Source organism: Mastomys coucha, unplaced genomic scaffold (genome assembly GCF_008632895.1).
Source record: "Mastomys coucha isolate ucsf_1 unplaced genomic scaffold, UCSF_Mcou_1 pScaffold12, whole genome shotgun sequence".
NCBI classification, from domain to species: domain Eukaryota; kingdom Metazoa; phylum Chordata; class Mammalia; order Rodentia; family Muridae; genus Mastomys; species Mastomys coucha.
Window position 1 is genome coordinate 48,198,177 of NW_022196894.1, and position 16,235 is coordinate 48,214,411.

The 16,235-nt window shown below is 40.2% G+C and overlaps 1 protein-coding gene and 2 long non-coding RNA genes across 6 annotated transcripts in view; 1 reads left to right on the plus strand and 2 right to left on the minus strand.

Annotated features, from left to right (window-relative positions):
- Positions 1-16,235, plus strand: part of LOC116085976 — an 80,666-nt gene that overhangs the window by 23,297 nt on the left and 41,134 nt on the right. For all 4 annotated transcript variants that reach the window (XR_004116769.1, XR_004116767.1, XR_004116768.1 and 1 more), the window contains exon 4: positions 3,176-3,374. This is a non-coding gene — a long non-coding RNA (uncharacterized LOC116085976). The remainder of the gene's footprint in view (positions 1-3,175; positions 3,375-16,235) is intronic.
- LOC116085977 lies at positions 11,236-13,663 on the minus strand. Its single transcript, XR_004116771.1, has 2 exons — positions 13,554-13,663; positions 11,236-11,391 (listed from the first exon to the last, which is right to left on the minus strand). It is a non-coding gene; the product is annotated as an uncharacterized LOC116085977 (long non-coding RNA).
- Ccdc54 (coiled-coil domain containing 54) lies at positions 14,330-15,635 on the minus strand. The gene has a single exon (XM_031364056.1). The coding sequence runs from the start codon at positions 15,372-15,374 to the stop codon at positions 14,385-14,387; it is 990 nt and encodes a 329-aa protein (XP_031219916.1). The 5' UTR covers positions 15,375-15,635; the 3' UTR covers positions 14,330-14,384.

Genomic DNA, 16,235 nt, shown 5'->3' on the forward strand with positions numbered 1-16,235 from the left:
TATATGAAATTTACATGTAAAATGATTGCTTTTTATTGTCATTCGAAAAGTGGGGTAGAGGTTAAACAATAGGTGGTCTAGAGGGAAAATTATTTAGAAATAAATTATGTGGGTTCAGGCAAGAGATGAGGGTGACTTAAATTGGAAAAGGAAGAAGAGAGGAGGCAGGACCAAGTAGATTTGGTGATTGGTTATTTTGGCAGGGCTGGGAGGTAAGGGAGACACTGAAGGAGCAAGAAATGCTTCGAATGGCTCTAGTTGGAATGTGGAGAAAGATGCTGGTATCATTTACTATGGGAGGAAACCCTAGGGGACAGGCATTTTCTATGAGGGTAGTTACAGATCATAAATTTATTTGAAAGCACTCCATATTAAAAATTCTTAAAACACATTCCAATGTGGTACATAGAGCTACTGTAAAGATTTTGAAATTATGTATCTACAATTTGGAAGAATGGTCTGGATTGAATATGGGATGTTGGGAGACTGACTAGAGATGACAATGGAAGATATGGGAGAAGATGAGCACTCTTCAGGAGAGAAATTGGAGAGAGCTACATGCAGGCTCAAGGTATGAGCAAAGACACATGAAAGACTGAGCAGAGAGGAAGACTGTGAAGAAAACAAACAGATGTCAGAAGATAAACAAGGGAATTATGTGTGTTCACGTGTCTCCTTTTAACCAAGGAGGGAAAGGATTCCTAGACTTTCCCTACAGACCTCTGCTTATATCTGGAAGCAGAAGATGAGAGGAGTCTAGGTGAGAATGACTGTAGCTGGAGATTTGGTAGGAGAGTATGCAATAGCCTTTGTGTAGTGCAACCAAGCATATTACTCAACAACAGCAGGGAAAGGAGGCATGATAAGGGAAGAATAGTGTTTAAAGGAACCTAATGAACTCGTTGAACCATACTGTAAAAGCAACAAAAGGCATGGCCAGGGCATTAGGCAGAACTGGAAATACCAGGATGATATCATGGTGAGGAAAGAAAGAAAGAAGAGAAAAGAAGAGAGAAGAAAAGAAGCAAAAGCTACAAGGAAACAGACTCTGTGGACTTATACACTCTCTGTATGAATCTTTCCTGGTTATCCATAAACCCACGATAAATAAAATATCCAATTAAAAATGGGGTAGAGAGCTAAACTGAGAATTCACAACATAGGACTCTCTAATGGCCCTAGCATTTATATACCCCTGGAAAGTCCCCAGAATTCCAAATGTCACACAGTTTCAGAAACTATCTGCAGATGGCAAAATCAAACCCCTGCTAGAGCACAGGGCAAATTATAGTCAGCTGCTGTGGACAATCTGAAGCCGCCCCATATTTCACACCTTATATTAAAATGAATATATATGTATATATATATATGTATATATATATATATATATATATATATACATATATATATATATGTGAACTTAGGACAGATAGCACATTGTCAGTGGTCACTGACTTAATGAACAAATGAAACATGTAAGAAGATGGTGAGAAGCTCGGTAGGGGTGGTGCATGCCTTTAATCCCTGCGCTCAGGTGTTAGAGATTGGTTCTAATGCGTTGATTCAATCAGGAGTCTGCATGTTCAGACACTGAAGGTCTTTCTTTTCAATTGGATTTTGATCGATCAATGAAGATGCCAATGGTCAATGGTTGGGCATGGGGTGGGACACTTGGAGTTGCGTGGGTAGGATGTAGAGAGGAACAGGAAAGAGAATTATCATGACTCAGAGTAGAAGGATGAGACACAGGAGTGGCAGGAAATAAAACCAACCAGCCGTTTAAGACTACAGGTAAGTGGCCACTGGCCATTTCCTCAATTTGGCCTAGGGTAGCAGGAGGTTTAGGAGTTCCCAGCCTTTGTGATAGCCAAAGCATTTTAAAGATAATGTGTGTGTTTCATTTGAGGATCCAAAGATAGCTCTTGGGCCGGTGCACATCTTCGGTCTGCAGGGAGCACAAAGCAGTGTAGCTAAAACTCACCCCTACTCTCAGGAGGCAGAGACAGGCTGATCTCTGACTTCGAGTCCAGCCTGATCTGCAGAGCCAGTTCCAGGACAGTCAGGGCTAAACAGAGAAACCCTGTCTCAAAAAAACCAAAACCAAAAAACAACTCTCCCCCCAAAGACCCCAAAACACACAACTCCAATAAGAACAACAAAACAAAAAACAAAAGATGGTGAGAAAAGGCGGCACTCCACAGAGTGACTATACCTCCCAGTCTGTATTTTCAAAACATACATCAAATAAAGGTTTAATTAAACTGAGAAAATCCATGGCAAGAAACCAAATAAAAAACCAGCAAAGGGGACTGGAGAGATGGTTCAGCGGTTAAGAGCACTGACTGCTCTTCCAAACGTTCTGAGTTCAATTCCCAGCAACCACATCAACCACATGGTGGCTCACAACCATCTGTAATGGGATCTGATGCCCTCTTCTGGTGAGTCTGAAGACAGCGACAGCGACAGTGTACTCACATGCATGAAATAAATAAATCTTAAAAAGAAAGAGAGAGGGAGGGAGGGAGGGAGTGGAGAGAGAGAGAGAGAGAGAGAGAAAGAGAGAGAGAGAGAGAGTAAGTAAAAACAAGCAAAGCACTGGTATTTCCCAAAAGCAGGTATACAAATGGCTAAGAATTATGTGGAAAAAATTTTCATTGAGCTATCACATCCCATCTGTTAGAATGGATACCGGCTAGAAAGATAAGTGTCCATGAGAATGTGGGGTCAAGGGAAATTTGCACACTATTAACATGAATGTAGATTAGTAAAGGCATTGATTGTGGAAAACACAGCTGGATGCTCCTAAAAATATAAAATTATCATTAGAACATTGAGATCCAAAGCGATGTAGAGTACATTTCCAAAAAAAAAAAAAAAAAAAAAAAAAAAAAAAAAAAAAAAAAAAAAAAAAAAAAAAAAAAAAAAAAATGGAAAGAAATTGAGGTGAATATGTGGATTAACTTGATTCAGCTATTCAACCACGTGCATATATCAAAACATTACATGAGACGCCGTAAATGATGTTATTATGATTCAACTAAATACAATACCAATTGGTGAGATAAAACCAAGATGGCAGACATAGGAATGTAGTACTTCCTTGGTCAATTTGCAACTTACTTATTTTGTTGGCATTGGGGCTGTCTTGACTAATTAAAATGGTTATATTTCACAGGCTGGGAGCAAGACACACCATCTTCATTTCTTTTCCAGTGTCTGTCCCTCAAAGGGAGACCTAGTTACAAGAAACGCACACCACAGTAGAGTTGAAGATGGAGCTATGTTTTAAAGCTTTGCCAGCTGAAGTGCTTACTGCTTAGGGAGACATGGACGCTCTGAGATAAGTATCAGGAGCAACCCAGCTTGTCATGTCCGTGAGTGACTTTCTTGTCCTTAAAGGATATTTTGTATTTGCAGCTAACAAGGGACCTGAATACTTGTGGAAATTTCATTCCTGATTAAGAATTCCATTTGCCTCTGAGTTGAGCTTGTTTTAATAAAAGAGAGAGAATGAGTCTACCTAGTGCTTTGTCTCCCTCAGATGAGTCACAGTGAAGTCGATCTTTACAATTTTTGTTCAGTCTTCTTTAGTCTGCTTAGTCATGCACATTCCCAAAGTTATCAGTATATTGAAATTAATTTTACAAACATGAAGATTCAAAACTCCATTTTTTTGTTTGTTTTTGAGTGCATAGGGGAACTAAGCAAGCTCTTATCTCAGATTTAGTAATTTACCCAAATCTGAAATTTTTTAATATTATTTGACAGTGTTTTTTTCTTTTTTACTTTCTTGCACTTCATTGTTGCAGATGACAGAGTTATAATCACTGTTTCTATAAAACATACTTATTCTAAAAATCATTTTCAGTGAACTATAAAACTGATGAAAGGCTCTTCTCTCTTTCCTGAGAAAAATTTGAAAGTTAATTTGTTTGAAGCCACAAAGGGACCAAAATATTAGAACAAATAAAAAGAAGAAAATTAGATTAAGACTGCTTTTGATATCTTTTCTCAGTGTGGACAATTCTTTCTTCCATTGAGAGTCAATGAGAAAAAAAATCCGATAAGTGAAAACATGTACAGCTCAGGCTATATTCTCCTCACTAAATTATAGCTAGCTCTGCTTACTTGCTTTTGAAATTCAAACTAAGGAAACTTCAGTGGTTTTCATTGCACAAAATAAATTCTATTCCTGAACTTTATTCTGTATACGGATGGGAAAATAAAAGGAATGAAGTTAAAAAAAATAGCTACCCCCTCCCCAACCATAATGGAGGAAGTGTGTGTTTGAGACCTACCCTAGTGGTCTACATTGGAGTTAATAAGAATAGATCAGATGAATACATTTAAGCAGCCACATACAGAGGACAAATGGAAGCTGAAGTGTGGTGTGAGTCTAAGTGGTGGGGGGAGGTGGGGTTGGGGGGGCTAGGCCCTGGGGAAGAACGGGGGTGGGGGTGGGGATGGGGGTGAGGGTGGGGAATGAACAATTAATCGGAAACAGGAAGTTGGAGCAGGAAGCCAGGTATAACTGGAGGATCAACCTGGAAAAGAAAGGCAGTTACGTGTGCGTGTGGGTTCAAAATGTGTGGGAGAGAAGATCATCTACGTTTGAATGTAACCTTGTTTGGCAGATAGCTACTCGTGTGACCACATGTGCTATTTAAAAAAAAAAAATGCTTTAAAGGAAGAGGGAGAAAGACATGGAAACAGGGAGAAAGGCCACGAGAAGAGAGAAACCTACCAATAAAAATTAGTAGCACATGTCCAAAACCAGGTAAATGGTTGTGGGAAAGAGAAACACCCCATACTTTAAAAAAAGGAGTGAAAAGTAAGACAGTCTCTGTGGCTCACTATATTTTATTTTAGGTGTATTAAAACAAGCTGCTTGTCAAACTCTGTGGTCCCCCTGTATGACTGGTTGTACAGTGATTTATCATTGTCCCTTAAAAATCATGTAAGCGACAAACATTAGTCTCAGCTTCTCAACTTAAAAAACAAATACAAACTTAACTTTTAGAGATACAATCTAAGGTTCTTACCGGAATTATAATGCGCGAGAGAGTCTTATTGCTAGCTTTTAACCTAGATTTTTAGTGGCCAAAACCTCATCGACAAAAGATAAGGAAATTAATAAAAAGTGTATAACTACCTGTATGACATACATACATACATATTTGATACCCTGTATGTATACACACCATATATAAGTGTGTGTATACATATTTACTGTGCTGTCGTATATTAGCACCCGGCCAAAAGTTCAGCTAATAGAAGACCAACAAGGATACTCTGGAACATTAAAGAGCAGAGTTTCACAGATAGTAAGACATGAGCTGTATGGATTGAGGAAGAGGCTCAGTGGGGTAGCCATCAAAGAAGATTCCTAATTTTGGCGAGTACAGCCTGCTGTTTTGTTATTAGAGGTACCAGTCAGAGGGTGTTAGTTTGGTTAATTTATCTGGCTTCTAAATCAGTGCATTCCTCCTTACACATGGCCAGTCCTTTAATGATTAGAATTCAAGACTTCAGTGAAGTCTGAAGGGCATGACCTATCATCTGGAACCCGACACAATTGTCCAAACTCTACAGTCCCAAGTAATTTTAAGAAAATCAGTTCTGCCTCTCAGTCTTAAGTTCCTTCTCAGTGAGTTGGACCAGAAATTTGGCCCTCAGTCTTTCTACTGTCTCAATTTATTGAACCTTATGGCTGTTGCCCAGTCTATCTAATGATATTAGTAGAAGCAGCGATAGCAGTTGTTAGGCATCAAAGTAAGTATTTTTATTCATTTCTGCATTACTGTCTATTATTATCTCTAGTTAATAGGCAATAATATTAGCTCAGAGTAGGAAATCTAGCAAGATCATATACCTGTAGGTAACACAGCCTTCATTCACTCAGGCCTACCAAAATTTAGGTGCCCGTTCCTACAATAAGGAGTATCTGGCTTCTTAGTGTCATGATTCTCTAATGGCTAAGGATGAAGTCATGTCTCTAACCCATACTAGGGAGAGATTAGCTTGCAAAAATCTGCCAGGATATTTTTTTTTTCAAAAGCTGAGTTTGGAAATCCCATCTCTATCTCCCCAATCCCACAATTAAATATCATAGAACTAAGTAAGTTTTAGGGTTTTTTTTTTAATTGCTATCCATTGAAGTTTTGGGGACCCTGTTGTTGAGAGAGGAAAAAGCTTCTATTGTGGTAGAAACCACTTGTGACTGAATCCAGTAAATTCCATTGATTTTCCTGTTGTCTTCTGACTGTGTGCATAAATTTACTAGCTATCAGCTCCTCTTTGTCTCCTCCAATAACTCACTGTCTTCAGAGAAGCCTCTGATCAGAAACTTCATTAAGTCAGCTCTGATTTGTCTTCTGATCATACCTCTGAGATAGCATATTGAAAATGCCAGCTGGGTCACTGATGGTGTGCCTCTAATTGGGCTGCCATAGGCATGATTCTGTGAATATTGCTCTAACAACAAATAACCATGCCACTGATGGCTGTGATCCAATTACAGCCTGCGAATCAAGCAATTATTGTCTTAATATTGGGAAAATATAAGTTGACCGAGGATTGCTCTAAGTGAGAGTGGCACCCCACTTCAATGTTCTGATATCTGAAAGATGTGTCGCAGCTTTCATCAAGATACTGTCCTATGAGAATATCTTTCTGCAACAATTAGTGGAAGGAATACAGCGACAGAATCAGACTATTACCTGACCACATTTTCATGTGTTTCTTTTCCTATCCTAGTTAACAGTAGGGGAGAAAGGAAACATCTAAAAATAGGTGGAAACCTTGACCAAAGGAATAGATTGGGGAGATCTATTGGGAGCCACTCTTAGAAGCATGGGCAGTTCCTTGGGGCTAAAATGTAACTCAGGGAGGAAAAGGGATGAACATCCATTTCACTAAATTGCCTGAAGAGGCACTCCATGTTTTGTTTGTTATTTGTTATAACATGTGGTATATGTTATGGTCCAACTGTCAATAGTATTTTTACAGCTACTTAACCCCAGTACCCCTGCTTGGTAGAAATGTCTTTAGTGCTTGTCTTAGGCACTGTACTGTTGTTGGAGGAGGCACAATGACTAAGGCAATTCTTATAAAAGAAGGCATTAAACTGGGGCTTGCGTACAGTTTCAGAGGATTAGCTCATTATCATTGCAGAGATCATGGTGGCACACATGTTGGAACATTAGCTGAGAGCTATATCTGGACCTGCAGGCAGAGAAAGAGAGGGAGGAAGGGAAAGGAAGAGAGGGAGGGAGCAAAAGATGGAGGGAGGGAGGAAGAGCGAGAGGGAGGGAGAGAGGAACAGGGAGAGGGACAGGGAAAGGGAGGGAGGAAGGGGAGAGGGAGAGGGGGAGGGAGGGAGGGAATGAAAGGGAGAGGGAGAGGGAGAGGGAGAGGGGGAGGGAGAGAGGGAGGGAGAGGGAGAATGCGAGTATGCATTGGGTCTAGCATGGACTTTTGAAATCTCAAAGCACACCTCTTAATCCTTCCAAATAGTATCATTCCATGGTGATTAAGTATTCAAATATACGACAAACTCATGGAACCCTTCTTACTCAGACCACACCACAGTCATGTCATAGCTTCAGCTGACACAAATATAGTCACTTGGGGAAATGGGAGCCTCAACTGAAGAACTGTCCAGATAAGATTGGCTTGTGGACATGTCTTTGAGGCACTTATCTAATTGATAATTGTTGGAGGGCCCAGTGCACTGTGGACAGTGCCATACTTAGACAAGCCTAGACTATCTAAGAAAGGTAGCTGAACAAGCCAGTGGGAGCAAGCTAGTCACCTGGTTACTGCTTCAAGCTTCTGCCTTGTGCTCCTGCCTTGGCTTCCCTCCATGGAAGATTATAACCTGTAAGAGGAAGGAACCATTTCCTTCCTGAGTTGCTTTTGGTCATGGTTATCCTATGAATAGAAAGCAAACTAGAACGCATTAAAATCTGAGCTTAAACTTCAACCTCTACCTTGTTTCTAAGGCCTCCTGGAAGGTTTTCTTTCATCTTCTTGTCTTTTTTTCTCATCCCATCCATCTTGTGCTAGAATAAGTCCCATACCTTCCATCATTGCTTAAGCACTAGGGTGAAGGTATGGAGTGGAGGAGGGAGAAAAGAAACAAACATGAAATGACAGGAGAACCCCAGAAGAGCCCCAGACACAGATTCATGTTTCATGGTCCCAACTCCTGCCCTGCCTCACTGACAGAGTCTGCCACCAATATGGCAAAGCTCATAAAGGCTTGATGTGTCCTATTTCTCAAAAAAACAGTTATTTCCCAAATAGGTGCGTTTTAGTATGGCTTATACATGGCTTCCAAAGCTGTGTGGAGGTACATCTTAAAGAGTAGAGCCTAACAGCAGCGAGCAGTTACTGGAGGGATGTCGTCTTGTTGGGGATGCTGGCTTATGCCCTGTCTTCTCCTTTTTGCTTCTTGGCGGTCACTGAGTGGCTTTCCGCTTACCCACACTCCGCTAGGTCTACTATTGTAGCACAGACCCAGAAGTAATGGGACCAAATGATGTGGACTGGAACCTCTTAAATTATCAGCCCAAATGAACCCCCAGCTCTCTAAAACTTTTAGGTTACAATTTTTGTGCCACAGTTCACTCATATAGGCTAGAGTATAGCCTCAAAGAGTTGGATGTCTCCTTCCACCATATGAGCCCCAAGTATCAAACTTGGTGGCAAGTTACCCACTGAGTCATCTCACTGGCCCAAACCCTCCTTGATTGAATGTCCTGATTGAATGTCCCAGGTGTTTTGTCATGGTTACAGAAATATTACTAATACAAAATTTTGTTCCAAAAGATAAACAGAAGAGCAAAACCTATAATTTGGGGACTGGGGAGATACTCTGTGGGTAAAGAACATTGACTTCTAAGCATGAGAACTGAGTCCATTCTTACAATCCACATCACAAAAGAAACTACCACACACTCACCCAAAACAAAAAACAAGTCTTACCCAAATGAAAACAAAACAACTCCTTCCAACAAAACCAAACCCAGGGGTGGTGGCCAGTGCTTGGAATCCCAGCACTAGGCAGATAGAGACAGGTAGCTCTATTGATCCTGGAGGCTCATTGGCCAGGCAGCCTAGCTTATTTGGTAATCTGGTGAGAGAACTTGTTTGAAGAAACAAGGTGGACAGTGCCTGAAGAATGATAGTACTATTGTCTGACCTCTACACACCTATGCACAAATATGTGTATACACACACACGCACACACACATACACACCCCCACACCCTATATTTTATTTATTTGTGTTTTGTTTTTTTGATATAGGGTCTCACATAGCTCATGCAGGCCTTAAACTTGCTATATAGCTAAGGACAGCCAGGAGCTCCTGGCCTCCTGTTTCTACTTCTGGAGTCCTGGGAATACAGGCATGCAACACCAAACCCGATAGTGTCTCAAGACTTTGGTCTTTTAACACTGTGGGGCACTTGGCCTCATCTCAGTCCTTATTCTCCAGACATTCTCAGGAGCCAAAAAAAGACTCTTGTCTCTGTCGTTACCCAAGAGTTCCTCCACTTCAGATTCTTAATTTTAGAGTTCCTGTTCTACCTCTCAAACTAAGTTCCTGTCTTTTGTCCCTAACTCCCAAATCTTCTACTACTGTCTATAGCCTGTGGACTTTTCCTTCCACCATCAGATGTACCAAAAAAGCAAAGACTGTGGGAGTCCTGTAGGAGTCAGCTGTCAGGACTACCATTCTTGTGTTTGTTTTTATGAATATATGAGAGCATGGTAACACACAGAGGCTTGGCTTTGCAGTTTCATTAATATCTCCATCTCAGGCACTTTATTGTTATATTTCCAAGGTAACAAAAAAGTGCAACAAATACTATATTTGTTTATGATGTACTTTCTGAGTAGGAAACCTTCCAACTGAAGTTTCCAAGCATAATTCACTGATATGTTGGCCACTATTTATATTTGTGGTGGAACATAAAATAGTATTGCAGAAGTTGAAATTATGGTTTTGAGGAATACTTGTTTTTGTTTTTGTTTTTTTGTAACAGGAACTCAAGTTGTTTCCAAGGGGAGGGAGGCAGGAATCAAATTTTGCATGAGGTTAGTGAGTTGTTTTAAGTTCAACTTTAAGCCACAGGTCAATGGAATTGGCAGGTAGAAGGAATACCAATTCAAAGTGTGTTTCTTCAGAATAAGACTGTTGTCTTTATCTCCAGCTGATCACACCTAGCTCAGCTAGTTCCTGGCACAGTGTCAGATTTCAATAAATGTTGATGAATGTTGTTTTAAATAAACAGTGTGCTTGGTGAATATGTTTATTGAAGCAAATATTCTTAACTTTAGTAAATTTCTTTATATTAAACTCAGTCTTCTTCTTTCCAAGTCCTTTCCTTTGTTGCTTATTTATATAAAGTGCAATTAAAGGTTGGCAAGCGGCTGTTGCAGATGATGGAATATTGGTTGCATGCCCAGATCAGGAGGAGATATTCACACCCTGTCTTATTCTGATCACACTATCTTTGGATAAGGGAGTTGAGAGTCGGTTTGAAGCCTTTGTGTTTAGCCTGTCACTTTGTTTATTATTTGTCTAGAGCCATTTATGGCTGATAAAAGGAGGCAGAGTCCCGAAGGGATCTCTTTGAGGCAAGGCCCCTGCTCCCATTCATCTTCCTGCCCCTTCTTAATACCCTTCCATCTAGTTAAAGAGGGAAGGAAATGACTACCCTTTATTGAGTATCTGCTAAATCAGGAGCTCATAGACATATAGAACACATGATCTTACTCAATGAATGCAATGATCTCAAGGCATAAATTGCTCTTAATTTAGAGTTGAGAAAACTGAAGAATGCCAGGCATAAGGGAAAAAATTCCATAATCACTCAGTCACAAGGATCGCCACCATATACAACTGTGGGCATAGTGGCCAGTTCCAGTTATCCATTCAGGGAAGAAATGTTCTAAGGTCTGTTCTCTCAAAGTCTTCACTCTTTACCCTGTTTTGGCTGCATCCCCAACAAATGTGCTTAATTCACAGCAACAGTGGTCTGAGATGTTTTTGTGTAAGTACAATGGATTTCATATCTGAGTATGTATATGAGTATATATATATATATATATATATATGTACATATATATATATAAATACTTGTCTAATTATATTTATAGCAGTGTTTTTCATAGCCATTCAAAGAAAATATATGGATGCTTGAGTTAAAAGCTCAGAAGATCTCAGGAGATTTTGATCATGCACAGGTTCTTTAATTTAAGCTGTGACATATTCATGCTTTGGAGGAATAATTGGGACTGGGGAGATCAGCTAAGAAAACCAGGTAGGATCCACAAGAGCAATCAGAAGAAGCCAAAGAGAACCTTAGGGTGAAGACAAAACCTGTAGGAAGAAGAGGGAGAAGTTAGGAACAGAGAATCTGGGCCTCAAATTCATGAAGGAGCATGAGAGAAAGGCAAAGAGAGAAGGGAACATACAGAAGCACCTAGGTGAATATGATCATAAGTAGGCTTGATAAAAACTAAATTGGCTGATGAGCCAGAAAAGGGAGGAGGGCTGGCAAGATAGTCCAGTGGGTAAAAGCACTTGCCACCTGGCCCAAGGACCCAAAACCCAAGTGGTGGAAGTAGAGAACTAAGTCTCCAAGTTGTCCTCTGGTCACCATGCATGTACTATGCATGCTCCGTGGCATGTACATACCTACATACAAAGTAGAATGGTTTTAAAAAAAAGCCATGTAAGAATATAAAATTAAAGAGAGTAACTGATAAGACACTGAGGCACGGGAAGAGGAACATGGGCAAGATATGAACTATGAGTGGAAGTGAACAAGTGAGAGATGTGTGAATTCAGACCTGCACTTCTGAGCTGTGTTATAGTCTTAGCAAGTCATATGAGATCTTGTCAGCAAAATCTCCCTTTTCCTTAGAGGGAACTTAATTCACCAGAATGAATAGAATCATCTCTTGAAGCCTTGAGAAAATTATGTTGTCACCTTGATTCTGTCTCTCTTATTCCTCTTTCCCTTCTTCCTCCTCCTCCTCATCCCTTTTCTTCCCTCCTCCTCCCCTCTTCCCCTCCTCCTTCCTGTCTTCCCCACTTTCTTCATCCTCCTTTCCTTCCCCTTCTCCTCCCTGTCCTTCCCTCTCTTTTTCCCTCTCCTCCTCTTCCTTTTTCATAGGAAAGCCTATTTCATCTGGGCTGTTCTGGAGTAAGCTTGTGATCCTCCTGCCTCAGGCTCCTAAATGCTATGATTGCAGGAGGCACCACTCTGTCCAGCTTTTTAAGGTAAAACATGGGTTAAAATGAGGATTGTGAGAAAGAGTCCCTGAGGAGAACATGAGGTCCATGAAAGGTTTGAAAGGACTTACTTGCCTGTCTGTACTTTATACCCAATGCTTGCTGGCTTTTATTTCGACGTTCCCTCTCACCCTCACTCCTGTGCTCATGTTTGTTTGTCCTTCTGTCTGTCCTCTTTTGTCCCTACATTATGGCAGACCTCATGAGTGCTTTTTTTTTCCTGCAATACCAGAAGTTCTTTTTATGTTGCTCCCTGCAGCCCATCCCCATCTGTCCTGCCTTAAAGGTTGTTTGCATACGTTATGCATTCTGCTTAGTGTTGTGTGTATAAAGCATAGAGAACGTCTTTTGTTTTCTCTTGTTCCTCATAATCTCTTGTTTCTGTGGGAAAAAAATTCTATCAGAGTAATATAGTTCCCTTTTTGCAAAAAGCAGAACAAACCTAATTACAATTAAGGAAAAGTGTAAGCTTTAGAGCTTAGGTTCAGAACATACATCATGTGATTCCTCACCCATGCATTTGTTTCCTACAGAGCAGTTTCTTGAAAACTCTCCAACTGTCTGGTCTATATGCAGGAAGTGGATAATGATGTGTGCTCTGACACTCAGAAGCACTAAATACCTCAGCATATACCAGGGATTCTTCTCTTTTGTAGAAGCCATTTTATGTTGCCATTTGCCTAGGCTGTGGCTACCTTCTTCACGACTGGGGACACAGTATGCTAAGCTAGGATCTGGCTGCTCCTTGTACGAACACCTTTGCTGTTGAAACATACATAGAGGTTCACCATTTAAGCCGACCCATTTAAGATATACTCTGGATTTTACTAAGTGTCTTGCACATGGGCATATTTCTAGAGCAATGTACTAAAGGCTATTGTGTACATCCATATCTGTAAATTTGTAAAGGAGGCTCAAAATATTGGATTCATAAATGAAAAAAAATTGGTGTTGTATAATAAATACCAAACTGAATTGGGTTTACTATATTGCTCTGCAAAGCTTGCTTATTCTCCATTCTACAGTTGCTAACCAGGGCTAATTAAAATTAGTACATATGTGGAGAGTATTTTCAGTTTAATAACCTGGACACAGTAGGAAAGATGATTCGTCCAATGGGTTAAGAAGTAAGGGAAACCTTTCTAACACTCTGCTTTGTGTGGTATTTAGAAAAATGACATAACAGGAACAAGTATGACTTCTAAAGATGAAGCTTGCCGTGGACATCTCCTTGGAATACATACCTTGCTGTGTGAAGATTTGTAGTATATAGTGACGAGGTTCACTTACTTCACAAATATATCTTGAGTTTTTGCCCTTTTCCTCTGTAGCAAATGTGCAGGACCTTATTTGTCTCCTTTCAAGAAAATGTAAAAAATGCCGAACTGTATTTAGCCTTCCCTTTCATATCTAATTAACTAATACAGATGAAGCTGAAGAGGAAAAGAAAAAAAATCCTGCTGTTGTAATTCATATTTTCTTGCTATAACTTGGACTTTGATATGTGTGTGTATAAATAAAATGATTTTATTTGATGGGTATGTGTGTGTCTGAGTTTACCTATGTACATGTAGAGGGCTCACAGAGGCCAGAGTGGGTATCAAATCTTCTGCAATTGGAGTTACAAGTGGTTGTCTATAGACTGACATGTGTGTTTGGAATCAAACCCAGGTTTTCTGTAAGAAAAGCAACTGTTCATAATGTCTGAACCACCTCTTGGGCCCCAATATATTCTCAAGTTTAGTGGTTTTGAAAATGGATGTTTTTCTTTATGTTGTTTGAATTTTTTGTTTCATATCACATATTTTATCTGCCAAGGCCAGAGCTGACAAGTGTTCCCATTTCCACTGACCCTTTCTATTTATGAAAGCAGACACAGGATGAGTCTTCATGAGCTACTTGTGAGTTGGTACAATGAGGTCACTGATACAACCTAATGTTGGATTGTGGGACCTTTGTGGGCAGTAGGCACACACACAGCAGCAAGCTAGAGTTCACAAACAGCACAGGTACACATGACTACTTGAAGCAAATGGGTTACATTTATTTTGTACTAAGCCAAGCAGGAAATATCTCTAAAGTCGAGTTATTTCCTCTTTTGAAGAACCAAAGAGGCAATAAACATAGTGGAAAAGAGAGAGACAGATTGTGGCCAACCTCTCAATGGCTCCGGTGAAGGCATAGTCTCTCTGGGGTATGATTTGTGGTTCCTCAGGAAGGATGGTTGGCCTAGACAGAAGCCACTGGATGAATTCCTCTAACTTGGTAGCACTGAGGAAAAATCTCCAATTTCCTCCGTGAACAAAATTGAGCTTGATCCATGTACTGAAGTCAGGATAAATATAAATATTTGACCTTACCTTTTTGCAACCCACTGATGCATTTCGAAGGCTATTATTTTTCTTCTGAGTTATATTCTGAGGTGACATTGTCTTTTTCTTAAGCTCACCAGTGGGCTCTGGGTAGCTGGGCACTCTCTCTGGCTCTGCTGAAGGGATGAGAGTGTCTGGAGAGGTGGCTGTACTCTTTGGGGTTTCAGGTTGTAGGAGTTTATGGAGGAGCTGTACAAATTCTTTACCCTTTTGTCCTTCTAAGACCTCTAGACAGTGGATGCTGGAGAAAGAATTCTGGCTTTCCATCTCTGTCACCTTCTTCTTTAGAGTGTTGATATCTTCTTTCATGGAGAGAATGTCTTTGGTGGTTGCAGTTTGTCTGTCTTCACTGATGTCTATTCTTGTTTCTAGGGCTTCCATCTGATTCTGATAATGGTTGATCTTTACCTGGATATTTGATATTGTGCTGACAATGTTAGTCATTTGGTTGAGGAGTTCCATTTGTCCCATTTTAATGTCTTGGAGCATTACTGGTAGATTCATTTCTTCTTTCAAACTGAGAGTATCTTCATCGCAATCGTAAGAAGCCCTTGTTGGGTAGTTAGTTGAATATGAGTGGTGGGTCTTACATTTCTGGTAAACATTTTTAAGAGATCTTCTGATCTTGTGGAGGTTTGTAGTCCATGCTTGGCCAGCTGCAGCTCTTACTCTTTTGGTGTTAAATCTGTACATGTTTTTCACTGAGACATAAGACCCGAAGTGCGGAGACACATGACCAGAATCATGGGAAGCAGCGCTTTTTGTGAGGGTATGGCTTCTCTTCCTATTTGCTGGAGTTCTTTACTGGTCACATCATTGAATACCTTGTGGAGAACATCAAAGGCAGCGTCAGGCAGGTTATGTGGCTTTCCTCTTCCAAGCAGCCTAACTTCAGAGCTTGGTGAATAGTGTGCCTACTGCATGTCTTCTTTCCTGGGGTCCTTATCTAATAGTGATGTCACAATGGCCACTGGCCTAGATCACTTCTGCTCTCAAGGTTCACCAACTGCCAGACTTTGAGAAATATTGCCTCTAAGGGTAAAAGCAATCTTGGAAATCTAAATCTTTTAGAATACTAAATAATATGTTCCCCATATGATGCATTGAGGTAAAATTTTTATTCTTTGAACATATAAGCACTTTATATATATATACATATATATATAGTGTTATGTATAACATATATAACACTTTAGAATCAAAATGACATGCTACTGGATACCTATATGTCTCTACTGAAGCATCCCTTTATCTTTAAGGGGATTAAAAAAATAGTGTCATCTACAGCCTGCTACTAAGTCACTATTTCTCCCATTTGTGCCAAATTGCAGGGTCCGTCTTGGTGTAGGTTTTGGTATAAACTCTAAACTTAGCCAAAAGTGATTTAAAAATTTTGGCTCACTGACAGTACCCAGGGTTTTGCATCACTCTGTCTCTGAATTGCTGTTTGGCTCTTTCTAAAATGGTTAGCTATCTCTCCAAATTCTCGCTGGGAAAAGGGAATGTTCTCCAGGAAACAGACTACACTGGGATGGGGCTTGAGGCCAGAATGAT

What these genes read in the sequence shown, in the direction of transcription:
- Ccdc54 (XM_031364056.1), bottom strand. Translation starts at nt 15,374, where the DNA reads ATGTACAGATTTAACACCAAAAGAGTAAGAGCTGCAGCTGGCCAAGCA.